This window comes from Acinonyx jubatus, chromosome C1 (genome assembly GCF_027475565.1).
Source record: "Acinonyx jubatus isolate Ajub_Pintada_27869175 chromosome C1, VMU_Ajub_asm_v1.0, whole genome shotgun sequence".
Lineage (NCBI taxonomy): Eukaryota > Metazoa > Chordata > Mammalia > Carnivora > Felidae > Acinonyx > Acinonyx jubatus.
The window spans coordinates 37,751,393-37,778,672 of record NC_069381.1 but is presented as its reverse complement, the minus strand read 5'-3'; the positions used below and the strand labels follow the sequence as shown (position 1 = coordinate 37,778,672).

Here is a 27,280-nt window from a genome sequence, read left to right as displayed (position 1 = left end):
AAGTTCTTAATTTAATGTAGCCCAATTTTCCTCTCCTTTTGGTTGGTATTTTGATTAGTGCTTTCTTTACATTCATATAGGAAAACTTAGGCCAACTATGATTCTGAATATATTTCCCTATTTAAAAAATCTTTTGTCATGTTGCCTTTTACATTAGATCTACAATGCATGTGGATTTGATTTGTATGTATAGTGTGAGATTTGGATGAAGGTTTATTTTTTCCCCTATGTTTATGGTCCATCATCTTTTTTTCAAATGACCATTTTTTCCTTACCCTGTTTACATGGAGATGGTCCTGGATTCTATTCTATTCCATTAGGACTGTATATATGTGCGTCTGTTTCTGGATTTTCTTCTGTTGTGTTCATTTGACTCATTTTGTACTAACATCATATTCTCTCAATTGCTATAAGTTTATGATAACTTTTGATATCTAAAGCATAGGTTTTTCAGCTGTGTTCTTGCTTACTGTTCCTTGTTCTTTGAATTTCCATTTGCATTCCAAAATCAGCTGGTCTGTTTTAAAAAACATGCTACGATTTTGGCCAGGATTTTATTGAATGTGTGCTTTCACTAGGGGAGAACTGACATTTTACCAATGTTGAGTCTTCCAATAGTGGTGTCTTTTTAAATTAATTTAGATATTAAATTTCTCCTGATTATGTTGTAGTTTTAGAATTCTTATATTTCTTTTGGTAGATTTCTTATATTTCTTTTGGTAGATTTCTTAGATGTTTGATACTTTAATACTATTATAAGTTGTATACTTTAAAATTGTATCTTCCATTCGTTCTTGGTATAATGACTATATTATATTTTTATACAACAATCTTGTATCCAGTGACCTTACATTCACATATTAATGTTAATAGACAGTAGTTTTTTTTTATGTGTGTGTGTATATATATAATGTAAATAGTGACATTTTTATTTCTCCCTCTTTAGTCTTAATGCTTTTTATTTCTTTTTCTTGCCTTATTACACTATCTAGGGTTTCCAAAGCAATATCAAACAGAAGTGGTGATACAGGGCATCCTTTCTTGTTTGCCAACCAAAGAGGAAGCTTTTTATAATTAAACATTAAGTATGAAGCATGCTGTACATTTTTGTGGGTATTCTTTGCCACGTTACAGAAGTTCCTTCTATTCTTTGTTTTCTGTAAGTTAAAAAAATTTTTTTTTACTGTAAGTATATGGATTTTATGACACTGCATCTGTGGGAGTCATTATATGCTATTCCTCTTTATTTAATGTGGTAAGGGGCATCTGGGTGGCTCAGTCGGTTAAGCATCGGACTCTTGATTTCAACTCAGGTCATGGTGGGGATCGAGCCCTGTATTGGGCTCCTCATTCTCAGCAGAGCCTGCTGGGTATTCATTTTCTGTCTCTCTCTCAAAATAAATAAATAAAGGTTTTAAAAAATTAGGTTTATTTAAATGTGGTAAATTGCTTACTTGATTATTCAAGTGTTAAACCATGCTTGCATGTTTGGAACAAAACTCTTGGTCATAACTTTTTAAAATATATATATCCCTGGTTTCAATTTGCTAATGCTTTACCGAGTATTTTTACATCTAAGTTAGTGATTGTGATTGGTCTGTAAGTTTCCTTTCTTGTAATGTCTTCCTTAAGTTTTGGCTGGCCTCATAAAAATGATTTGGGAAATATTCCTAATCATTCTCTAGAAGAGTTTGTGTGAGATTATTTCTTAAATATTTTATTTTATTTATTTATTTAATGTTTATTTATTTTTGAGAGAGAGCACACAAGCGGGGAGGGACAGAGAGAGAGGGAGACACAGAATCTGAAGCAGACTTCAGACTCTGAGCTGTCTGTCAGCACAGAGCCCAAAGTGGGGCTCAAACCCACAAACTGTGAGATCATGACCTGAGCCAAAGTCGGATGCTTAACCGACTGAGCCACCTACGTGCCCCATATCTTAACTATTTTAAATAAGCCCATCTTTATAGGAGAGTTTTCAATAAAGATTTTAATTTGCTAATTTTATTTCACTATGGCTAGATAACATACTTTGTATGATTTAAGCCCTTTTAAATTTATTGAAACTCACTTTATGGTTTAATGTAAGGTCTCTGCTGAAGAATTTTTCATGTGTACTTGAGAAAAATGTATATTCTGCTATTCTCTGGTAGCGTGTTTATAGATATTAAGTCTAGTTGATTCAAGTCTTCTATTACTTTGTTGATCTTCTGTCTTGACTGTTCTATCCATGGTGGAAGTAAAGTACTGGTCTCCGAACTAGTATGTTGTAGGAGTTTCTCATTCTCATAGTGTATGAATCAGGATTCTCCAGGGAAACAGAAACAACAGAACATTGTGTGTGTGTGTGTGTGTGTGTGTGTGTGTGTGTGTAGACATATATATATATATATATACATATGTATATACATATGTGCATATATGGAGAGACAAAGAGGAATTTTAAAGAATTGGCTCATGCAATTGTGAGCTTGATGAGTCCAAAATCTGATGAGATAGGCCCAATGCTCGGGGAAGTTGTAGTTCAAATCCAAAGGCAGTCTACTGGCAGAATTCCTTTTTCCCTGGGGGAGGGCAGTCTTTGGCCCATTAAGGCCTTCAACTGACTGGATGAGGCCAACCCACATTATGGAAGTCCATTCATGCACTGTTAACCTCAACCATAAAAGCCTCACAGAAATGTCCAGAATAATATTCAGCCAAATATCTAGGCACCAAGACTGAGCCAAATTGACATATATAATTATCCATCATACATACTTTTTTAAAAATTTTATTATTATTTTTAAATTTACATCTAAATTGGTTAGCATATAGTGCAACAATGATTTCAGGAGTAGATTCCTTAGTGCCCCTTACCCATTTAGCCCATCCCCCCTCCCACACCCCCTCCAGTAACCCTCTGTTTGTTCTCCATGAGTCTCTTATGTTTGGTTCTCCTCCCTGTTTTTATATTATTTTCGTTTCCCTTCCCTTATGTTCATCAGTTTTGTCTCTTAAAGTCCTCCTGTGCGTGAAGTCATGTGATATTTGCCTTTCTCTGACTGACTAATTTCACTTAACATAATACCCTCCAGTTCCACCCACCTGGTTGCAAATGGCAAGATTTCATTCTTTTTGATTGCCGAGTAACACTCCATTGTATATATATACCACATCTTCTTTATCCATTCATCCGTCAATGGACGTTTGGGCTCTTTCCATACTTTGGCTATTGTTGATAGTGCTGCTATAAACATGGAGGTGCATGTGTCCCTTTGAAACAGCACACCTATATCCCTTGGATAAATACCTAGTAGTACAGTTGCTGGGTCGTAGGGTAGTTCTATTTTTAGTTTTTTGAGGAACCTCCATACTGTTTTCCAGAGTGGCTGCACCAGCTTGCATTCCCACCAACAATGCAAAAGAGATCCTCTTTCTCCCCATCCTCACCAACATCCGTTGTTGCCTGAGTTGTTAATGTTAGCTTAGTTGTTAAAGCTCACAGGTGTCAGGTGGTATCTCATTGTGGTTTTGATTTGTATTTCCCTGATGATGAGTGAAGTTGAGCATTTTTTCATGTGTCAGTTGGCCATCTGGATGTCTTCTTTGGGGAAGTGTCTATTCATGTCTTTTGCCTATTTCTTCACTGATTATTTGTTTTTTGGGTGTTGAGTTTGATACGTTCTTTATAGATTTTGGTTACTAACCCTTTATCTAATATGTCATTTGCAAATATCTTCTCCCATTCTGTCAGTTGCCTTTTAATTTTGCCGATTGTTTCCTTCACTGTGCAGAAGCTTTTTATTTTGAGGAGGTCCCAGTAGTTCATTTTTGCTTTTGTTTCCCTTGCCTCCAGAGACGTGTTGAGTAAGAAGTTGCTGCGGCCGAGATCAAAGAGGTTTTTGCCTGCTTTCTCCTCAAGGATTTTGATGGCTTCCTGTCTTACATTTAGGTCTTTCATCCATTTTGAGTTTATTTTTGTGAATGGTGTAAGAAAGTAGCCCAGGTTCATTCTTCTGCATGTCACTGTCCAGTTTTCCCAGCACCACTTGCTGAAGACACTGTCTTTATTCCATTGGATATTATTTCCTGCTTTGTCAAAGATTAGTTGGCCATATGTCTGTGTGTCCATTTCTGGGTTCTCTATTCTGTTCCATTGATCTGAGTGTCTGTTCTTGTGCCAGTACCATACTGTCTTGATGATTACAGCTTTGTAGTATAGTTTGAAGTCTGGGATTGTGATACTTCCAGCTTTGGTTTTCTTTTTCAAGATTGCTTTGGCTGTTTGGGGTCTTTGCTTATTCCATACAAAGTTTAGGATTATTTGTTCTAGCTCTGTGAAGAATGCTGGTGCTATTTTGATTAGGATTGCATTGATTGTGTAGATTGCTTTGGGTAGTATTGATATTTTAACAATATTTGTTCTTCCTATCCAGGAGCATGGAATATTTTTCCATTTTTTTGTGTCTTCTTCAATTTCTTTCATAAGCTTTCTATAGTTTTCAGTGTATGGATTTTTCACCTCTTTGGGTAGATTTATTCCTAGGTATTTAATGGTTGTTGGTACAATTGTAAATGGGATCGATTCCTTGATTTCTTTTTCTGTTAGTTCATTGTTGGTGTATAGGAATGCAACCGATTTCTGTGCATTTATTTTATATCCTGCAACTTTGCTGAATTCATGAATCAGTTCTAGCAGTTTTTTGGTGGAATCCTTAGGGTTTTCCATGTAGAGTATCATGTCATCTGCGAAGAGTGAAAGTTTGACCACCTCCTGGCCGATTTGGATGCTGTTTATTTCTTTGGTTGTCTGATTGCAGAGGCTAAGACTTCCAATACTATGTAGAATAACAGTGGCGAGAGTGGACATCCCTGTCTCGTTCCTGACCTTAGGGAGAAAGCTCACAGTTTTTCCCCATTGAGGATGATACTAGCATTTGGTCATTCATATATGGCTTTTATGATCTTGAGGTATGATCCTTCTATCCCTACTTGCTTGAGGGTTTTTATCAAGAAAGCATGCTGTATTTTGTCAAATGCTTTCTCTGCATCTATTGAGAAGATCATATGGTTCTTGTCCTTTCTTGTATTGATGTGATGAATCACGTTAATTGTTTTGCTGATATTGAACCAGCCCTGCATCCCAGGTATAAATCCCAGTTGGTTGTGGTGAATAATTTTTTTTTTATGTATTGTTGGATCTGGCTGGCTAATATTTTGTTGAGGATTTTTGCATCCATGTTCATCGGGGAAATTGGTCTATAGTTCTTTTTAGTGGGGTCTCTGGTTTTGGAATCAAGGTAATGCTGGTTTCATAGAATGAGTTTGGAAGTTTTCCTTCCATTTGTATTTTTTGGAACAGCTTCATGAGAATAGGTGTTAACTCTTCCTTAAATGTTTGGTAGAATTCTCCTTAGAAAGCCATCTGGCCCTGGACTCTTGTTTTTGGGAGATTTTTGATTACTGATTTGATTTCCTTACTGGTTATTGGTATGTTCAAATTTTCTGTTTCTTCCTGTTTCAGTTTTGGTAGTGTATATGTTTCTAGGAATTTGTCCATTTCTTTCATATTGCCCATTTTATTGGCGTATAATTGCTCATAATATTCTCTTATTATTGTTATTATTTCTGCTCTGTTGGTTGTGATCTCTCCTCTTTCATTCTTGATTTTTTATTTATTTGGGTCCTTTCCTTTTTCTTTTTGATCAACCTGGCTAGTGGTTTATCAATTTTGTTAATTCTCTCAAAGAACCAGCTTCTGGTTTCATTGATCTCTTCTACTGTTCTTTTGGTTTCGATAGCATTAATCTGCTCTAATCTTTATTATTTCCTGTCTTCTGCTGGTTTTGGGTTTTATTTGCTGTTCTTTTTCCAGCTCTTTAAGGTGGAAGATTAGGTTGTGTATCTGAGATCTTTCTTCCTTCTTTAGGAAGGCCTGGATTGCTATATTCTTTCCTCTATGACCGCCTTTGCTGCATCCCAGAGGTTTTGGGTTGTGGTGTTATCATTTTCATTGGCTTCCATATACTTTTTAATTTCCCCTTTAACTTCTTGGTTAGCCCATTCGTTCTTTAGTAGGATGTTCTTCAGTCTCCAGGTATTTGTTACCTTTCCAAATTTTTTTCTTGTGGTTGATTTTGAGTTTCACAGTGTTGTGGTCTGAAAATATGCATGGTATGATCTCGATCTTTTTGTACTTGCTGAGAGCTGATTTGTGTCCCAGTATGTGGTCTATTCTGGAGAACATTCCATGTGCACTGGAGAAGAATGTATATTCTGCTGCTTTAGGATGAAATGTTCTGAATATATCTGTTAAGTCCATCTGGTCCAGTGTGTCATTCAAAGCCATTGTATCCTTGTTGGCTTTTTGATTAGATGATCTGTCCATTGCTGTGAGTGGGGTGTTGAAGTCTCCCACTACTATGGTATTACTACTGATGAGTTTCTTTATGTTTGTGATTAATTGATTTATATATTTCAGTGCTCCCACCTTTGGCGCATAAATGTTTACAATTGTTAGGTCTTCTTGGTCTATAGACCCCTTGATTATGATATAATGCCCTTCTGCATCTCTTGATACAGTCTTTATTTTAAACTCTAGATTGTCTGATATAAGTATGGCTACTCTGGCTTTCTTTTGTTGACCATTAGCATGATAGATGGTTCTCCATCCCCTTACTTTCAATCTGAAGGTGTCTTTAGGTCTAAAGTGGGTCTCTTGTAAACAGCATATAGATGGATCTTGTTTTCTTATCCATTCTGTTACCCTATGTCTTTTGATTGGAGCATTTAGTCCATTGACGTTTAGAGTGAGTACTGAAAGATGTGAATTTATTGCCATTATGTTGCTTGTAGAGTTGGAGTTTCTGGTGGTGTTCTTTGGTCCTTTCTAATCTTTGTTGCTTTTGGTACGTATGTATGTATTTGTATTTTCATCTTTTCTTTCCTCGGGGAGTCCCCCTTAAAATTTCTTGCAGGACCATCATACATACTTTTTTTGCATTCCACCTCTAACAATTAGTCAAAGTTACCATGTGAGATTCTTCAAGTGGTCTTCCCTTTAGACTTTGTTATTCTCTATTCACTTATAATATAAACCAGGTTATAGAATTAGAAAAACCTCAGTTTAATGAAGGTCAGCTCTTTGCCTTCTTATCCTTTTGACTTTGAGCAATTCTACCTAAATTTTCATTATACTATGTATTAGGAAATTAAAGCCATTAAGGTTAACTGATTTGTCCAAGGTGATAATGCATATTAGAACCAATGATCAAATTCTATTTAAATTCTTATCCTTGTACACAATTTACTATAAATAATATGTTGAATTTTATAGCAATAAAATACACCTTACAGATATTTTAACTGTATATGAGAATTTCATTTGAGAATGACAGGTGTGTATTTAAATACTATGTAATTAGTGAGATCGCTGCCTTTTAGTTCTGGCTATGTCTTAAACTAACCACTTTTTCCCTAAATTTTTCAGTTTGCAAGCATGAATAGATACCTTTTATTTTTTATCTCAGGGATAATCTAACTATGATGTCAATCACATGCATAAGGTAGTGATCATTGATTAAAGGAGTCTTACAAGAACATTTAGGGGTGCCTGAGTGGCTCAGTTGGTTCAGCATCCAACTCCTGATCTCAGCTCCGTTCTTGATATCAGTGTTGTGAGTTCAGGCCCTGTGTTGGGCTCCATACTGGGTGTGAAGCCTACTTAAAAAAAAATGAAAATTTAATTTAGTGCCAATTTCAGGGAAGGAGAGCCCACAGCTTCTTTAAATAATGTTTCATTTTATTAATGACCTTTGCTGAAAAAAAAATGTTTCTTCATGGAAATCTTAAAAAAAAATCTCCTGGACTATTTGTTTCAGAACACCCTCATAAAAAACTCAGTACATGTTAGCTGAAAAATAGATATAGCTGAAAGTTTGAGCCTAATTTTCCTATAGGAGAGTAGCCTCATGGCTGGGGTGAGTGTGTTGATCTCATTAACATTCTAGGAGGCAGTATAATGTAAATCAAGTTAGATCTGAGTTTATTTATTATTTTTTTAGCAATATATGTTCTTTTTTATAATTTATTTATTGTCAAGTTAGCCAACATACAGTATTGGCTTCAGGAGTAGATTCCCATGATTCATCACTCACATATAACATCCAGTACTCATCCCAACAAGTGCCCTCCTCAATACCCATCACCTGTTTTTCCCACTACCCCAAATCCCACCCCCATCAACGCACAGTTTGTTCTCTGTATTTAATAGTCTCTTATGGTTTGCCTCCCTCTCTGTATCTAATTTTTTCCTTCCCCTCCCCTATGGTCTTCTGTTAAGTTTCTCAAATTCCGCATGTGAGTGAAATCATATGATATCTCTCTTTCTGTGACTAATTTCACTTAGAATAATACCCTCCAGTTCTATCCACATTATTGCAAATGGCAAGATTTCATTCATCACTGAGTAGTATTCCATTGTACATATATACTACATTTTTATCCATTCTTCTGTTGATGGACATTTGGGCTCTTTCCATATTTTGGCTATTATTGATAGCACTGCTATATAAACATTGGGGTATATATGCCCCTATGAATCAGCATTCCTGTATCCTTTGGACAAATTCCTAGTAGTGCTATTGCTCGACCATGGGGTAATTCTATGTTTAATTTTTTGAGGAACCTCCACACTGTTTTCCAGAGTGGCTATACCAGTTTGCATTCCCACAAACAGCACAAGAAGGTTCCTCTTTCTCCACATCCTTGCCAAAAATCTGTTGTTTCCTGAGTTGTTAATTTTAGCCACTCTGACCTGTGTAAGGTGGCATCTCAAGGTGGTTTTGATTTGTATTTCCCTGATAATGAGTGATGTTGAGCATCTTTTCATGTATCTGCCATCTGGATGTCTTCTTTGTAAAAGTGTCTATTCATGTCTTCTGCCCATTTCTTCACTGGATTGTTTGTTTTTTGGGTATTGGTAAGTTCTTCATAGATTTTGGATACTAATCCCTTATCCGATATATCATTTGCAAATATCTTCTTCCATTCCACTGGTTGCCTTTTAGTTTTGTTGATTATTTCCTTTGCTGTGCAGAAGCTTTTTATCTTGATGAGGTCCCAATAGTTCATTTTTGCTTTCATTTCCCTTACCTCCAGAGACCTGTCACTTAAGAAGATGCTGTGGCCAAGGTCCAAGAGGTTGCTACGTGTTTTCTCCTGTAGGATTTTGTTGGTTTCCTGTCTCACATTTAGGTCTTCCATCCATTTTGAGCTTATTTTTGTGTATGATGTAAGAAAGTGGTCCAGTTTCATTCTCCTGCATGTTACTGTCCAGTTCTCCCAGCACCATTTACTAAAGAGACTTTTTTTCTAATGGATACTCTTTCCTGCATTGTCGAAGATTAGTTGACTATATGTTTGTGGATTCTTTTCTGGGTTCTCTGATCCATTGTCTATGTGTCTGTTTTTGTGCCAATACCATACTGTCTTGTAATAGTACAGCTTTGTAATACATACAGCTTTGTAATACAGGCTAAAGTCCAGGATGGTGACACCTCCAGCTTTGGTTTTCTTTTTTAACATTACTTTCGCTATTTGGAGTCTTTTCTGGTTCCATACAAAGTTTAGGATTGTTTGTTCTAGCTCTGTGAAGAATGCTGGTGCTATTTTGATTAGAATTGCATTGAATGTGTAGATTGCTTTGGGTAGTCTAGACATTTTAACAATATTTGTTCTTTCATTCCATGAGCCTGGGATGAAAAATATTTCTTTGTGTCTTCTTCAATTTCTTTCATAAGCTTTCTATAGTTTTCAGCATCCAGATATTTTCCCTCTTTGGTTAGGTTTATTCCTAGGTATTTTATGGTTCTTTGTGCAATTGCAAGTGGGATTGATTCCTTGGTATCTGTTTCTGTTGCTTCGTTATTGTTGTATAGAAATGCAACCGATTTCTATATATTGATTTTATATCCTACAACTCTGCTGAATTCATGTATCAGTTCTAGCATTTTTTTGGTGGAGACTTGGGTTTTCCATGTAGAGTATCGTCTTATCTGTGAAAAGTGAAAGTTTGACTTCTTTGCCAATTTAGATGTCTTTTTATCTTGTTTTATTGTCTGATTACTGAGGATAGGACTTCCAATGCTATGTTAAACAACAGTGGTGAGAATGGACATCCCCTATCATGTTCCTGATCTCAGGAGGAAAGTTCTTCGTTTTTCCTCATTGAGGATGATATTAGCTGTGGGTCTTTTATATATGGCTTTTATGATGTTAAGGTGTGTTCTTTCTATCCCGACTTTCATGAGGGTTTTTATTAACAAAGCATGTGTATTTTGTCAATGCTTTTTCTGCATCTATTGACAGAATCATATGGTTCTTATCCTTTCTTCTATTAATGTGATATATCACATTGATTGATTTGTGAATATTATACCAGCCCTGCAGCCCAGGAATGAATCCCACTTGATCATGATGAGTAATTCTTTTAATATACTGTTGAATTCAATTTGCTAGTATCTTGTTAAGAATTTTTGCATCCATGTTCATCAGGGATATTGGCCTGTTATTCCCCTTTTTAATAGGGTCTTTTTCTGGTTTGGGAATCAAGGTAATGCTTGCTGCCTTCATAGAATGAGTCTGGAAGCCTTCCATTTCTATTTTTTTGGAACAGCCTGAGAAGAATAGGTATTGATTCTGCTTTAAATGTCTGGTAGAATTCCCCTGGGAAGCCATCTGGCCCAAGACTCTTTGTTGGGAGATTTTTGATAAGCAATTCAATTTCTTCTCTGGTTGAGGGAAGCAGGGAGAGTCTGTTCAAATTTTCTATTTATTCCCTTTTGAGTTTTGGTAGTATGTGGGTATCTAGGAATTTGTCCATTTCTTCCAGATTGTCTAATTTGTTGGCTATAGCAACATATAACTATATATTTTTCATAGTATTTTCTAGTAATTGTATTTCTGTGGTGTTAGTTGTGATCTCTTTCATTTGTGATTTTATCTATTTGGGTCCTCTCTCTTTTCTTTTCGTTAAGTCTGGCTAGGGGTTTATCAATTTTGTTTATTCTTTCAAAAAACCAGCTTTTAGATTCATTGATCTGTTCTGTTTCATGTTTTTGTTTTTTGTTTTGTTTTGTTTTGTTTTTGGATTCTATATTGTTTATTTCTGCTCTGATCTCTATTATTTCTCTTCTGCTGGCTTTGGGGTTTCTTTGCTGCTAGTTCCTTTCTAGTTTCTTTAGGTGTGGGGTTAGGTTATATATTTGGGACCTTTCTTGCCTCTTAATATAGGCCTAAGTTGCAATGTATTTTCCTCTTAGGATTGCCTTTGCTGCATCCCAAAGAGTTTTGACTATTGTATTTTCATTTGCATTTGCTTCTGTATATTTTTTAATTTCTTTAATATCCTGGTTGAGCCATTCATTCTTTAGTAGGATGTTCTTTAACCTCCATGTATTTGGGGGCTTTCCAGATTTTTTCTTTTGGTTGATTTCAAGTTTCATAGCATTGTGGTTGAAAATATGAATGGTATGATCTCAATCCTTTTATATTTGTTGAGAGCTGTTTTGTGACCGAGTATGTTATCTGTTTTGGAGAATGTTCCATGTGCACTCAAGAAGAATGTATATTCTGCTTTTGGTTGAAAAGTTTTGAATATATCTGTTAAGTCCATCTGGCCCAATGTGTCACTCAGAGCCATTGTTTCCTTATTGTTTTTCTGCTTAGATGATCTGTCCATTGTTGTCAGTGGAGTATTAAAGTCCCCTACAATCACAGTATTATTATCTATACATTTATTTATGTTTGTGATTAATTCATTTATATTTTTGTGTTCTCTCACGTTGGGGGCATAAACATTTACAATTGCTAGCTGCTCTTGGTGGATAGACCCCTTAATGATATAATGCCCTTCTTCATCTCTTGTTATAGTCTTTGTCTGATATAAGTATGGCTACTCCAGCTTGCTTTTAACATCCAGTAGCATGGTAGATGGTTCTCCATCCCATCACTTTCAATCTGCAGGTGTCCTCAGGTCTTAAATGAGTGTCTTGTAGGCAGCATATAGATGGATATTGTTTTTTTATCCATTATGATACCCCATGTCTTTTGATTGGGGCATTTAGTCCATTTACATTCAGAGTGATTATTGAAAGATACGGATTTAGTCCCATTGTGTTATCTGTATGTTTTGTGTTTGTGGTGATAACTCTGGACTTTTATAGTCTTTGCTGCTTTCCACTCACAGAGTACCCCCCTTAGGATCTCCTGCAGGGCTGGTTTAGTGGTCATGAACTCCTCTAGTTTTTGTTTATCTGGGAAAGCCTTTATCTCTCCTTCTATTCTGCATGACAGCCTTGCTGGATGAAGGATTCTTGGCTGCATAGTTTTCCTATTCAGCACATTGAATATTTCCTGCCACTTCCTTCTGGCCTGCCAAGTTTCAGTGGACAGGTCTGCTTCTACCCGTATGTGTCTACCCTTGTAGGTTAAGGCCAGTTTGTCCCTAGCTGCTTTCAGAATTCTCTCTTTATGTTTTTTGTCAATTTCACTATATTATGTTTTTTGTCAATTTCACTATATTATGTTATACTGTTGACCTGTTTTTGCTGATATTGAAGGGAGTTCTTTGTGCCTCTTGGAGTTGGATGCCTGTTTCCTTCCCCAGATTAGGGAAGTTTTTAGCTATAATTTGTTCAAATAAACCTTCTGCCCCTTTCTCTCTCTCTTCTCTGGAACTCCTATGATACAGATATTATTTCGTTTCATTGAATCACTTAGGTCTCTAATTCTTTCCTCATGGTCTAGTAATTTCCTTTCCCTCTTTTTTTCAGCTTCATCATTTGCCACAATATTATCTTCTGTTTCACCTATTCTGTCCTCTACTTCTTCCATCCTTGCTGTCACTGCATCTAGTTTATTTGTATCGCATTTACAACATTTCTTAATTCATCATGACTATTTCTTAGGTCTTTGATCTCTGCAGCAGTAGAGCTCTTCTTTCTTCTATGCTTTTTTTTCCAAGCCCATCTATTAGTCTTATGACTTTTATTCTAAATTCTTGTTCAGACATATTGTTTATGTCTGTTTTGAGCAATTCCCTGGCTGTCATTTCTTCCTGGAATTTCTTTCGAAGAGAATTCTTCTGTTTTATCATTTTGGCTAGGTTTCTGTCTTTTACATGTTTTAATAGCTTGTTATGTGTCCTGCACCTGCGAGTCCTGCTGTATTAAAAAGGGGTCATACACCGTCCAGCACCTGGTTTTCAGAAAGTGTTTTTGGAATGTGTTGGCATGGACTTTGTTGTTGCAAATTTGGCTGCTCTGTCCCACTGCTCATAGTGGTGGATTGTTTGGACCTTCCACCAGCTGTGCTTTGATTTGTTCATTGAAGTAACCTTGGAAAAAAGGAAATGGGAGGAACCTTATCTCATACAAAGACAGAAATGAAGAGGGTGAAGAAAAAAAAAGACCAGTCAGAGAATTAGAAAAACTAGAAGGCTTAATCCAGTGAGAGATAGGAAAATGAAGAAGGAGTTACAGAAAAGGTATAAAAAGAATAGAGTAAAAATGCCTGATGAAACAAACAACCAGAAAAGGGAAAGAAAGAAGGAAAGAAAGAAAGAAAGAAAGAAAGAAAGAAAGAAAGGAAGGAAAGGAGAAAGAAAAAGAAAGAAGAAAGAAAGAAAAAAAAATATATGTAAAGTAAGACTTGACCAGAAACTATGAGTCCGATTCCAAAGGGGAAAAAAAAGAAAGAAAGAGGAGGGTAGAAAGAAAAAGAAGGGAAAATAGAAGAGTAGGAAAGAAAAGAGAAAAATTTAAAAATTAAAAAAAACCCAGACTAATATATAAAACTATAGGACAGTTGTCTATTGGTACCTGGTATTGGCGACTGTGCTGGTCTGGATGAGAGACTGTCTAGTTCAATCAGTGTCAGTCCTGCTCCAGTAGATAAGCAGTTACCAGGCATGGAGGGGTGGGGTTTGGTGTAAGTGGGTCCCACCTCCACTGGGGGCCACTGTCCTGTTCTTGAAGCCCTGCTGTGTTGGTATTGGTGACACCCCAATCTCTCCTCCCTGGACTGGGAGTCTCAAACCATGCTATTCAGGCAGCCCGTGCAGAGTAGTGCCAATGGTGATCCTGTCCTGCTCCACAGTTCTCCTGTGCCTCCTGGGTGCTCAGCTGGGATTCAAAACCCGATGTCTTTTTTTTTTATTTATTATTTTAATGTTTATTTATTTTTTGAGAGAGACAGACAGCAGGAGCAGGTGGGAGTTGGGGGGAGAGAAGGGGACAGAGGATCCAAAGCAGGCTCTGCACTGACAGCAGAGAGCCTATGCAGGGCTTGAACTCAAAAACTGTGAGATCATGACCTGAGCCGAAGTTGGACGCCTAACCGACTGAACCACTCAGGCGCCCCAGTAGCTATGTATTTTGATTCTAACTGCCTTGACTTTCATTTTTATTCTTGTGGCTTGTTAGTGTATTTTGGCTTATGAATAGTAGGTATGTATTAGAATGCTTACATCTACATAAGTTTCCCAGGTACTTATTCTTCAGAGTGCAGGTGCAATCTTTTAGGAGTTCACATGACAATATGTAAGACATTACTACATATCTTACTACATATCTTGACACAGTACCCATTCCTGCTCATTTATGGATGCAAGAAATATCTACCAGTGTCTAGTCTTTGATAAGCCATATTAGCATAAATAGAATAAAATCATATTTGTTTTATTGGACAGAATAACAAATTCTCACCTCCCCTTTTGTTTCTTTTTAAGAAATCCAAGCATTCAATTCATTTCTTATAATGGGGGAGAGGGAGAGCATTTCCCAAAGAAACATAGAGATCATTTTAATTGCAAAATGAATTAATGGAAATCTTTAAATTTTTCAGGATGAGAGAGACCCAGAGAAAGAAGATGAACTGGAGCTGAAAAGAGGTCTTTTATACAGAGACTCTGCCTATGACAGTGACCCAGAGTATAGGTATGAGCTGGACTAATGCAGCATGTAGAGATCTTTCTCACAGTTTCTATAAAAATAACCTGCTTTTTAATCTGCTGGATTTGTGGGAAATTTAGACATAAATTGATAATTATTATTTATTTTTATGTTTACCTACATAAAACTTATTAAAATACTTAAATTACTGGGGAGGCTGAGTGGTTAGGTCAGTTAAGCTTCCAGCTCTTGATTTCAGCTCAGGTCATGATCCTGGGGTCGTGGGATTGAACCCCATGTCTGGCTCTGTGCTGAGCATGGAACCTGCTTCGGATTCTCTCTCCCTCTGCCCCTGCCTTGCTTGCACGCATGCTCTCTCTTTAACGACAACAACAAAATACTTTAATGATTGCATTACTGCAACTTTTCAAGGAAAAAAAATATATTTTATTAAGGGTGATATTTTCCATTTTACTTAAGATTTATAGTATATTTGTCTGTCCTGCAAACCCACATATCCAGGACTTATTTTCAAGCACATTCCATTCAAACAATAGTTTCCATAATTTTGGGAAATGACTAAGCTTTTTTTTTTTTTAACAACCTAAGAAAAGTTGTTCTTTTAGCCTAATATTTCAGAAGTGTTAGTAATAGTAAAATTTTTGCAAGATTATGGTAGCAAATTTCATGAAGATTTTTTAAATCTCTCTGTCAGTTGCCATAGAATGTGCTATTAGAAATTGAATGTAAATTGTGAGTGTTATGTAACTGAAGGTTCTCTGAATCCTTTGGTGCTATACCACTGATTACTATATGGCTTCTACCTTCCTGAGTTTCCTGAAAAGCCAGTATAAGAAACAAGCTCCAGATAATGGTTTATGTTTTATTGCTAATTTGAGTTTTTGACTGAAGTTTCTGATTTTTACCCTGGTAAGTTAGGCTAAACATTCTGTGAACATGTGAGGACTTCTTTTGCCCATTACACAGAATATAAATGTGAACTCCTTTCCCAAAGCTACTGCTTCCCAACCAAGAGGCAACCTGGACATCTCATCAAGGGAAGTAGTATATTATAGGTGAGTTTGGAGAAGCAATTCAAACAGGAAAAAGAAGATCCAAGAAAGTCCACACCTTGAGGAAGAAGAATTTTTATCTTTTGTTATTATTATTTACTTAAAGTTCTATGCTCTAGATTACTACTATATGTATTTAGCATCCCAATTTTGGTTCTTAATCCATATATTTAATTCTAATTTGGGTAAGAATGGATAGGGTTGATAAAGAAAAGTACCTGATTTTCATGCTTTTGTATGCATAATATTTACCTGGGTTGCCTCTTTAAAATATAGATTTCTTCTTTATACCCCATAGATTCTGATTCCTTACCTATAGAGGTGAGACCTAGAAATCTACGTTTTAAGAAATATCATAGATGCTTCTAATGCAGCTTGTGTAAGGACCACATTTTGAAAAACAGTGGTCTATTTAAAGTTTGTTGTAAACCTCAGTATTGGTTCTTTTTCCAATTCACCAAGCAATGTTAATGGCTAAGCTTTTGAATACCTGAGATTGTTTTGGTACCTCTCAAGAAAGAGTTAAGCAGAGTATCAGAAAAGTTCTGTTTACACATTTTGGAGATTTCTTTATATTCCTTGTTTCTTCTCATATATATATATGTGTGTGTGTGTGTGTGTGTGTGTATACATACATACACACACACACACACACATATATATATATATATTTAGACTGATAGGATAGGACAGAGTTATCAGACTGATAGGGTAAGACTGATAGGATAGGACAAAGGTCTTTTATAAGAGCATATGTGATATTAGCTCCAGAAGCTACTGAAACAATCAGGGTATTATTTTGGTTTTATCCCTCAATCATATTATATATATTAGGCTAAGGTGTCCCTCTCATTCTACTTTCCATCTCAAAGATGAGAGAACCCACACTCAAAGTAATCACCCATTTGCTTGCCTTAAGGCTTCCATCAGCAGATATCAAGAGGAAGTTTGGGGGTCTTGGCTTAATATCACCCCTTTGCAGACACACATTGACACAGAGGTTGAGAGGAAGTTTGCATGGACCCTTGGAATGGCTAAGTGAGGAGCTCAGCAAATCCTTTCCCCAATTCAACTAGACAACAACTAGACAGAATTGTCAAAAACAACAATTTTAGGACTCTGGAAATTGACCAAAGGCATATATAACAAATTGAGAAGCATTTATCAAAAAAATCTACTGAGTCTCAATAAGGGCAGTAGGACTCAGTGGCATTTTGCCTGGAACTCCCAGTCCCTAGCTCCTTGGGGCAGTCATGCTGAAAGACCAGCATCTCTGCTGCCAGAGAAGACTAACTGTATGAAGCAGAGCATGGGAAATCCCATATGCACGGAGGTTAATAAACAATAATTATCCCACTGGCAAGCAACAAGAGAAGACTTGAGGTCTGACTACTTGTGGGGACAGACATCAAAGATCCAGGGACCAGGTAGCCAGATTGGTCTTGATAAAGTTGTAATTATCCCTGGTAGTCTGGAACATTATGTGCATGTATAAGGCTGCAAATATGTTCAGGAGAAACTGGAGGGGCCTTAGGGAGCCACTAGTCCACAGCTAAATATGAGCCCTTTTGAAGACAGAAAGTAATACCTAGGGCAAGCTTGTAAACTGGATAAATTTTGAATGTATGTTCCAAGCCACACATAGATCCATTGGCAAAAAGATAGAAGCCTTTCTTTCTTTTCTTTCTTTCTTTCTTTCTTTTCTTTCTTTCTTTCTTTCTTTCTTTCTTTCTTTCTTTCTTTCTTTCTTTCTTTCATGTTTATTTTTGAGAGGGAGAGAGAGAGAGAGAGACAGAGCACTAGTGGCAGAGGGGCAGAGACAAAGAGGGAAACACAAAATCTGAAACAGGCTCCAGGCTCTGAGCTGTCAGCACAGAGCCTGACACAGGGCTCGAACCTGGGAACAGGGAGATCACGACCTGAGCCAAAATCAGAGGCTCAACTGACTGAGCCACCCAGGCGCCCCAGGATGGAAGCCTTTCTGACCAATCATTTGCTGGTCACCAAGCTATGCTGACCCAAGGGCAGTTCCTATGAGGCCAGGCTTAAAAGTTGAAACAATAATTTTTTTAAAAAAAGAAAAGTAACAAGGAACACCAGAAACTACACAGGGCAAGGGAAACAGATTTCAAGCCGTAATCCAGACAGGACACGCAGCAAATAATCCAAAACAAAACCTGGTAAGGTCAAAATCCAGAGTTGTTGCAATTTTTATCTAAAATCTTGTTTTCATCAAAAAATTATGAGACATGTAAGAAATAGAAAAATCTAACCCATACAGTTGAAGGACAAGTTACTATAAACTGACTTTGAAGAGGCCCAGATACTGGATTTAGCAGCTATGTTCAAAGAACTAAAGGAAATCATGTCTAAATAATTAAAGGGAGGGGCACCTGGCTGTCTCAGTCTGTAGAACATGCCTCCCTTGATCTCAGGGTCATGAGTTCAAGCCCCATGCTGGGTGTGGAACCTACTTACAATAAAAATAAAATAATAATAATAAATAAAATCATGTTAAAAAACAATTAAAGGGATATATAATGATAGGGATTCATGAAATAGAGAATATTGATAGATAAAAATAATTTCTTTCATGTTTTACTTAAAAATTATGCCCAGGACTCGTTACTTTGTGTTGTGATCCGATATATATTGTGATTATCATCCATGGAGTATAGCAGAGATTCAGTGTTTTCTGCAGGAAAAGCATAATGGGAAATTGGAGTGCTGTTACCTTGTACACATCAGCCTATACATGCTCGTTGTCCTATGTCTTCCATTATCTTTGAGTATGAAATTCATATTGAAGAAATCTCTTATCAGGGAGTTGTTAGGTGACCTTTTACTTTAAGTTCTTTGGAATTTGGAGCTAGATTTTGGAAACAATCTACTACCGTGCCAGCTTCCTTCTCTTTTGCATATTACCTGTCTTTTAGAAAATTTTAGACATTTGCAATGGTAGCCTTGCCAGTTCCCAAGGTCCTGGGATGTTTTTTAGTACCTGCTATGTATATTTAAAATTTCTTCAGTTTTCAGGATGTTGAAAAATCTCCATATTTGTTGTGTACTTCTGTCATCACTATTTTATTTGAACATTAATCCTAATTAAAGACCAGGCATAAATGATGTTTCATATAGGTGGGGGTTGGTCACAAAAAGAGAGAAGTAAGCATAAAAATAATTTTAAGTTCATGGTTAGAATATGAATTGGCCTTTTATGACTATTGCCTGACATTTTTAACCATATTTTTCTTTTATGGAACTAGCTATTGATATAAGCTGTTTTCTATTTACTTCTGCATATTTTTCAGGATACTAACAGCAGAAATATGCTCAATATAATGCTTTAATTGTGAAATTATTTGTGACAGAACTGAGTAAATTTTGACTATGTGTATATATTTTAAGTTTTTATTTAGATTCCAGTTAGTTAACATACTGTGTAATATTAGTTTCAGGTGTACAATATAGTGATTGAACACTTCCACATAACACCCAGTGTTCATCACAAGTGCACTGCTTAACCCATCATCTATTTAACCCATCCCCTCCAGCACCTCCCCTCTGGTAACCATCAGTTGACTATATGTTTGTTTTTTTGTTTTTGTTTTTGTTTTTAATTTTTTTTCAACGTTTATTTATTTTTGGGACAGAGAGAGACAGAGCATGAATGGGGGAGGCGCAGAGAGAGAGGGAGACACAGAATCGGAAGCAGGCTCCAGGCTCTGAGCCATCAGCCCAGAGCCTGACGCGGGGCTCGAACTCACGGACCGCGAGATCGTGACCTGGCTGAAGTCGACGCTTAACCGACTGCGCCACCCAGGCGCCCCTGACTATGTTTTTAAATAATACAGGCTTGATGGTAGTTTTCATCTCTACCCTATTGGTCACTTTCTGATTAATCTGATGCATCTACTAAGATGTAATAAATAACCAAAAAGTTATCTTTAGTGTTAACAAGTGGAAGAAAAATATCTAAATAATATACAGACTTAAAATCTCTTAAATAACTAACAACAAGCTTTCATTTTCAAGTGAGAAAATGTTGCTTGATCTAATTTGAATTCATTGGATCTTGTATTATTAAGTCAAGTATCATAAAATCCTTTTTCATTAAATACTTGAAATTTAATTTTTCTTTTTCTTTAAAATTTCTTTTTGTCTAGAAGTTCTGTTATATTCAGAAATATTAGGGGTGCCGCATATTTATGTGATTTTTCAAAGGGTAAAATTTGTAGCTTAGGGGTCTAGAAAAGTTTCTGATGATTAGGACAGGGCAGTGTTGTATTCATCTAAAAAACTTTTTTTTAATGTTTATTTTTTTAATGTTTATTTTTGAGAGACAGAGAGACAGAGCACGGGTCGGGAGGGCAGAGAGCGAAGGAGACACAGAATCTGAAGCAGGCTCCAGGCTCCCAGCTGTCAGCACACAGCCCGACGTGGGGCTCAAACCCACGAACCGCGAGATCATGACCTGAGCCGAAGTCAGACGCTTAACAGGCTGAGCCACCCAGGCGCCCCTGTATTCATTTTTTAAAACAAAAATATGACCTTGGTAATTGGACTTAATATTGATGCCACGGCATGCCCAGAGTTCAACTTGTTACCCCCTTAAAGAATACTACTAAACAGCTAGAATGGTTTTGTGACTAGCAATTCTTGGCAGACTCATTTAATTTTTTAAATAAGTCATAAGAAAGTAACACATTAAATATGACTTTCAGTAAGAATTGTGATTTTATGACATTCTCATAAACAAGTAGGTAATTATGGTCTTAACTAGATAAGGTTAGATAGGTGGACTGCTGACCGAATGATGACATGGAATAGATCACTAACAGCAATCCCAAGTTAGGTCTGAGAGCCATAATAAGTAGTATTTCATATTATGCTTGAATTGCAGATGTTTAAGCTTTAATGATAATTTAGGAGTAAAAAATATGTTCATTATTTTATTTAACCAGGGCAAAACATGCAAATATCCTAAAGTATTACAGCTGTACTCTGTCTACATTAGATCAACTTTATGTCTAGTTCTTTTTACTCAAAGTATGGGGAGGAATTCAGAAAAGAATAATAAAAACAAGTGAGACATTCTCTATGGACATGATAATGATACTGAATTTAACCTGTGTTCATAAAACCAGAGGGATGACTTAAAATATCAGTTTAAAATACTATATTTTGTGTTTAAATAAAGACCACTTGTATCCTATACACATATTATTAAAAATAATAGTTGGGAAAAAATAATACTTGAGGCTAAGACTTTAGAGTAATCTTGATTCAATCTCCCACTCATAGTAGAAATCCCTTCTGTATCCCTCCATTATAGGCTCATTATTCCCTCCAGGACAAAATTCTGTTTTACTTCTAACAGTTAAATCTTACTTTATTCTTACCTCTCCAGATATGCCTGGCATTTCATGATATTCCAGGCTGTTTTATGCCTTGATTCTGTTATATAATATGATGCCTGGAGTAACCTCTGTCTTCTTTATCTAGTAAATGCCTACTTATTCTCTAGGACTAAGGTCAAGTCTTTCTCTCTTCTGAGGTATCTTTCATGACCTCAGCAGACTGTTAGGCATTTTCTCCTTATGCTGCCACTACTTCTCATATATTTCATTTCAATTAGCAATATTTTTCTCGTGATAACTATTTCATTATGTGTTTATCTTGCCTTCTTTTATTAAATGTGAGCTTCTTGAGGGCACAGACATGTTACTTATCTTTGGTTTTGACTGCCCATCAAGGTTTCTGATGTGTAGTAGGAGCTGAACTTAGAAAAATAGTTCAAATATTAAGATAAGGTTCTTAATTAAAGTGATCAGTTACATTGCTAAAACTATTATTTAAGTAAAGTCATTTTTTGATTGTGATATTTAATAACATCTCTAGATAAGGAATCAACAGAGGAATTAATAGTAGTGAAAGCTGTCAGACTTTATTTGTTGTCAGTGGCTCATTTCTACACATTCTTAGTCATGGAGAGAAATAAGTGACCTGTAAGTAATTAGTCTTCAATAAATTTCTTTGAGTATACTTCTTTATTTAATTTTTTTAACGTCTATTTATTTTTGAGAGACAGAGGGAGACAGAGCATGAGCAGGGGAGGGGCAAAGAAAGAGGGAGACACAGAATCCGAAGCAGGCTCCAGGCTCTGAGCTGTCAGCACAGAGCCTGGCATGGGGCTCGAACTCACAGGCCGTGAGATCATGACCTGAGAAGTCAGACGCTTAACCAACTGAGCCACCCAGGGGCCCCTAAAGTCACTTTCAGCACTGGTTCTCTGAGTATAAATGGCAAATTTTATAATTCTCATGACCTTCCATTTATTTCTTAGAATTAATATTTTGGGGGTAGCATGTCCATCTTACCTTTGACCTTCTTTTCAGTGAATATCACCTTATAGATACTTTTTATGAAGACTATGTGTAGAATAGTATATGCTTGGTCTTCATTTGATACTGACGTAGAAAACATCAGGGTTTCAAGTGAGTTTACCCTTCTCTAAGCAAAAAATTAGTAATGTCCTTTGTCTCCTAGTTCATGTGTTCTTGGCATATAAACTAGGCTCTGTCAACACTTAGGATTTGAAAGTGCTCAGTTCTTGGATTATCCTGGTCTGTTGTTTTTTGTCTTTTTTTTCTTAATAGTATTGTCATAATTAAATACAGGGCTTCTACTTAAGTAGCAAGAGTAAGTTAATAAAAACAAAATGCACTCCACTAATAAAATATCATCACTACTTTGAAAGTAACCATTTTACTATAGCATTAATGCAGTACTTTTTAGAGTTTAGTCGGAACTCACTAAATGCTTTGAATGAATGAATGCTGAAGATACTCATGGTAAAATAGAGAAGTATAGTTTTTAAAAGCCTGCTACTATAATAAAACTTTTTAGTGTCACTTACACATTTTAAACTTATTAATGTACCCAGTAATGGAAAATCAGAATTGACTCAGTATGTTGATAGTTCATTAGAGAGCTAATGCTTTCATGTCTGGAAGTAAATATCATCTTTAGGATGCTGATACTCTTTGCACCTGTGGACCGTATTAGGCCCTATTATGTGTTCATATGTATGTTTTGCAGTTCAGACTCCCAAACTGAACTAATTCCCACATTCTCTCCATACAATCACAATATTGTTTACTAAATTGAAAATTTTGCAGTTTTAAATAGAAATAAACTCCCTGCCAAATTTTACAAGATCAAAAAGCATTAGAATGTGTATTTTGGCTGCTTTAGCTCTTCTTTACAAACCCTTATCGGGTTCACATTTGCCTCTAAAAAGCTTTCTGAATTTTATTTATTCATTGCAAGCCACTGAGGTGATACTTTAAGGCAACTTTGAGACACGAAAATAAAAGTATTATCTAATGGAACCACCGCCATTGCAGATCTATGCCAGATAACATTAAATATAGTAATTTATGATCGGGGTAGGAATTTGGTCTACAATCTCAGAAATAGTCTACACAATGATTTTTAAAGTTAGCAGGTCCTACCACTGCTTACCCCTCTGAGAGCCAGGTAGTGGTGTGTGTCGGAAATTCAAATTTCTGTTGAGTGGGTTTTCTGTAGTGAGCTAGCCTGGCCGCTAAACACAATGTAGAGCTTGGAAAAAAACGTTATTATCTAGCCTTCAGCATGTAGTAAAGTTGATGTTTGTGGACAAGGAGATAAGGGACAGACCTGCATTTTGTGAAATTTTAATTAGCTCATGACTTGTTGCAAAACAAAACAACAAATAAACAACAACAAAGAAAAACCGAGCAAACAGAACAAAACCTGGTGGGACCCCTAACATAGTCTGAGGGAACACAGGCAAATGTGGGGGCCTAGGCTGGGAGGTACAGTTGCAGAGGCACAAGAGATGCAGAAATGTTTCCAGTAACATATTTGTGTGTGTGATTTCTTTATCACTTGACTCAAACTGTCAAAAAAAAAAAAAAAGTAAGTTGTAAGTGACAACAGGAATTAGGCTTGGTGAAAAATGTATGAAATCAGAAATTGTATTCAGTGGGTAGACTATTTCTTGAGCAGAGCTAATGAAAGAAATGTTGTCTCTGTATCAAAGCAATAGCACTAAGACTTGGCTAAAGCCTTCTGAAAAATTTTAAATATTATACTGACATTATTAAAAATTGTCTTAATTACCCCTCATTAAATGAATGGACAAGATAGAAGTAATCATAATCATGTTTTAAAATGCCTTTGTTATCCCAGAGACTATATCACTTTCAAAATTTTCCAGCATGAAATTTTTTACACCAAGTATAAAGAAAGTTTCACAAGTCCTAGTAAATGTTACTAGGAGATATGAGGTGGAATTTCATTTTAGCAAAGCCATCAGGAAGTAGAGAAACCTATTGTCATGGTTCACAGAAGTGAATTTTTAAGAACTTGTATAGTAACTGTAACCGAGAAATATATTTAAGGTTTGCGCATCATAAATAATAATAGTAATGATAATAAATGAATACCCATTTACTCACCATCCAGCTTTATAGAACACAATCCATACCTACAAGGCCACCTTATGCTCCCAACCAATTGCTTCTCTTTCCATGGAGATAACTGTTAGTGTAGCTTTTCTGTTAATCCTTTTTTTTTTCCTTTGTAGTTATACCGCACATGAATCTATCCTTAGGCAATAAGTTGTTTAATTTTTCTTGTTTTAAACTTTATATAAATGTAAGTACAACTGTAATTGTTTGAAATTTGCTTTTTTCCCCCACTCAGTTGGTTTTTCAGTTTCATCCCAACTGATGCATGTAGCTATAGATCATTAATTTTCCCTATTTTCTCTGCTGCATACTGTACCATTGTATGCATATACCATGGTATGCACATGTGTTCTAATGTAGATGGGTATTTAAGGTTGCTTCCAGTTCTTAGCTTTGTTACAAAGAGTGTTGTTATGAACAAGTTTGCACATGTCTCATGGTACACATGTGCAAGAATTTCACTGGGGTAGCCAGGAGTGGTATTACTGGCTTGAAGTTGCATATTCAACCTTATCGGGTCATGCCAAACTCTTCCAAAGTAAGTGTGTAAATGTTCTCATGACTTTACATCCTCACTGACACCATGTCAAGTTCCAAAAATGATAACCCGGTTACTCCATGCCTTTTTTCGTGGTCACTTTGTGTTCAGGTGTTAGAACCTGGTGCTATTCAGGTAGAATAGCCAATTCTTCTTGCAGATATATAGCCCTAAGAGTTCCTGTTTCACAGTTGACAATAGAAGTAACATCATTGGACTGTTAAGTCAAGGAAGAAATTGTTTGAAGTGAGATTCCAAATCTATGAAGAAAATATATCTGTGGCATTTAATAACCAGAACATAGAGGTTTTAAAATTTTTTTTTATTTTTTAAAATGTTTTATTTATTTTTGAGAGAGAAAGAGAGTGAGCATGAGTGGGGGAGGGGCAGAGAGAGAGGTAGACACGAAATCTGAAGCAGGCTCCAGGCTCTGAGCTGTCAACACAGAGCCTGACATGGGGCTTGAACTCATGAAACATGAAATCATGACCTGAGCCGAAGTCAGACGCTTAACTGACTGAGCCCCAGTTCAGGCACCCCAGAACATACAGTTTTATATGACACAAATGTCACAATCTCTAACATGCCTGAGAGTCTTATCTATAACAATTAATTAATTTATTGAAGTAGGTAAATTGTTTATTAAAAAATAAACTCAGTCCTTGAAAAAGTCAGCATTTTATTCCTAACAAATAATATGTTAAGCCCAGAATTTAATGTTTATGATAGTAAAATTGTAACTTTGGTATGTTTTAAAAAGCACTATCAAACCTTCCAAAACAGTGGCTTTTTCTTCTCTATTCTTATTAAAACTAGCCTAGTCCTGGTCTATTTCATAGCTTCCTATCTATTCTTTTTTCTTCAAGACCCTCAAGATTGGATCCTTATCACTTCAAATACAGACTCTTCCACCTTGTTTTCCATTTTCCAAAAATGGTTCATATTTAGGGTAATTTTCTACTCCTTCTTGAAGACAGTAGCAGTATGCCATAGTGGAAGGGGCCGTAGGGCCACAGACATGATATTCCTTTCTGTTCTGCCAGTTACTAGCTGAGTGGTCATAGGCAAGTAACTTGACTTCACTGAATCTTAGTTTCCACAGTTACCAACTTCAGCATTTCCTAAGATTGTTAGATAAATATCTATAAAGTACCTAGTAGTTTAGTGCCTCATACTTAATAACTTCCATGTGCAAAGTAAGTGCTGCACTGTGCACTTTGCACATGTTATCTTTGATTTTTAAACGAATACTGCAAAAATGAAGGAAGCCTAGACTCTGGATGATTAAATAAATTGCCCAAGGTCCCCCAGCTTATAAAGGATTGAGCTGTTCCTCAGTTTTAGGTGTGCCTGACTTTAGAGGCCAGGTGCTCTCATGACTGGCCACACCACAGCATCTGCACTCTACTTTTACCACACCACACCTATCTCTCTCCTCTGAATTCTTTGCAACTCTGTCTCTTATGCACAATTTTCATTTTATTGTATTGTAATAGTTTCATACAAATAGGTCACTCTTTGAAGCCACAGACCTTATTGTCTTTTATTTCTCATAGCCCAGAGTATCACACACCTGTAAAGTACTCAGTAAATATTTGATTTATATAATACTACCTCTCATTGCGTTTCACCAGTTTTAATACTTTATATCCTTTTTATAGCTCATTTCAGCGGCCACATGACACTCTCCATTTGGATGACGGTGAATACTGGTCCAACAGGGCAGCGTCTTATAAAGGAAAATCCCACCGACCCCTCTTTGAGAACAGCATGGACAAGATATACAGGAACTTATACAAAAAGGCCTGTAGTTCTGTTTCTCACACCCAGGAAAGCTTCTGAGACCATCCATGATAAACTATATGGGTGTCTGTGTCAACTTCTCAATGAAAACGTTTGATGTGATCAATATCTGTATTCTTTTTTTTTTTTTTTTAAAGGTGGTTCTGAGTACAGTAGTTAGATGTGAGTAAGTTCATTACTTCAGGTGGTAAATGATTGTAGGCAATCCTTTTCTTCATCATAGAAGAGAGTGCTCTGTCCCAAAAGTCAAAGCTCCACACTGCATCACAACTTCCAATCTGGTTATGAGAAAAGGCTGTTTTGCCCCGTAACCTCCTGTCTCCACCCACACATCCAAGAATAAATTCTCTCTGGAAATGCTCTCCTGCCTTAATCACCTTATGATTTTATTTTCATCTGTTTGATTAGTTATCT

General features: G+C 36.3%; 1 protein-coding gene across 3 annotated transcripts in view; it reads left to right on the top strand.

Moving 5' to 3' along the window:
• The window catches only part of SPATA6 (spermatogenesis associated 6), a 147,512-nt gene extending 120,540 nt beyond the window's left edge, over window positions 1-26,972 (top strand). For 2 of the 3 annotated variants that reach the window (XM_027059247.2, XM_027059248.2), the window contains exons 12-13: window positions 14,887-14,978; window positions 26,725-26,972. In XM_027059247.2, the coding sequence (XP_026915048.2) occupies window positions 14,887-14,978; window positions 26,725-26,905 (273 nt within the window). In that variant the 3' untranslated portion in view covers window positions 26,906-26,972. Of the gene's footprint in view, window positions 1-14,886; window positions 14,979-26,724 lie in introns of those variants that run through there. The other variant, XR_008294805.1, reaches the window with a different exon arrangement.
• The last annotated feature ends 308 nt before the right edge of the window (window positions 26,973-27,280 follow it).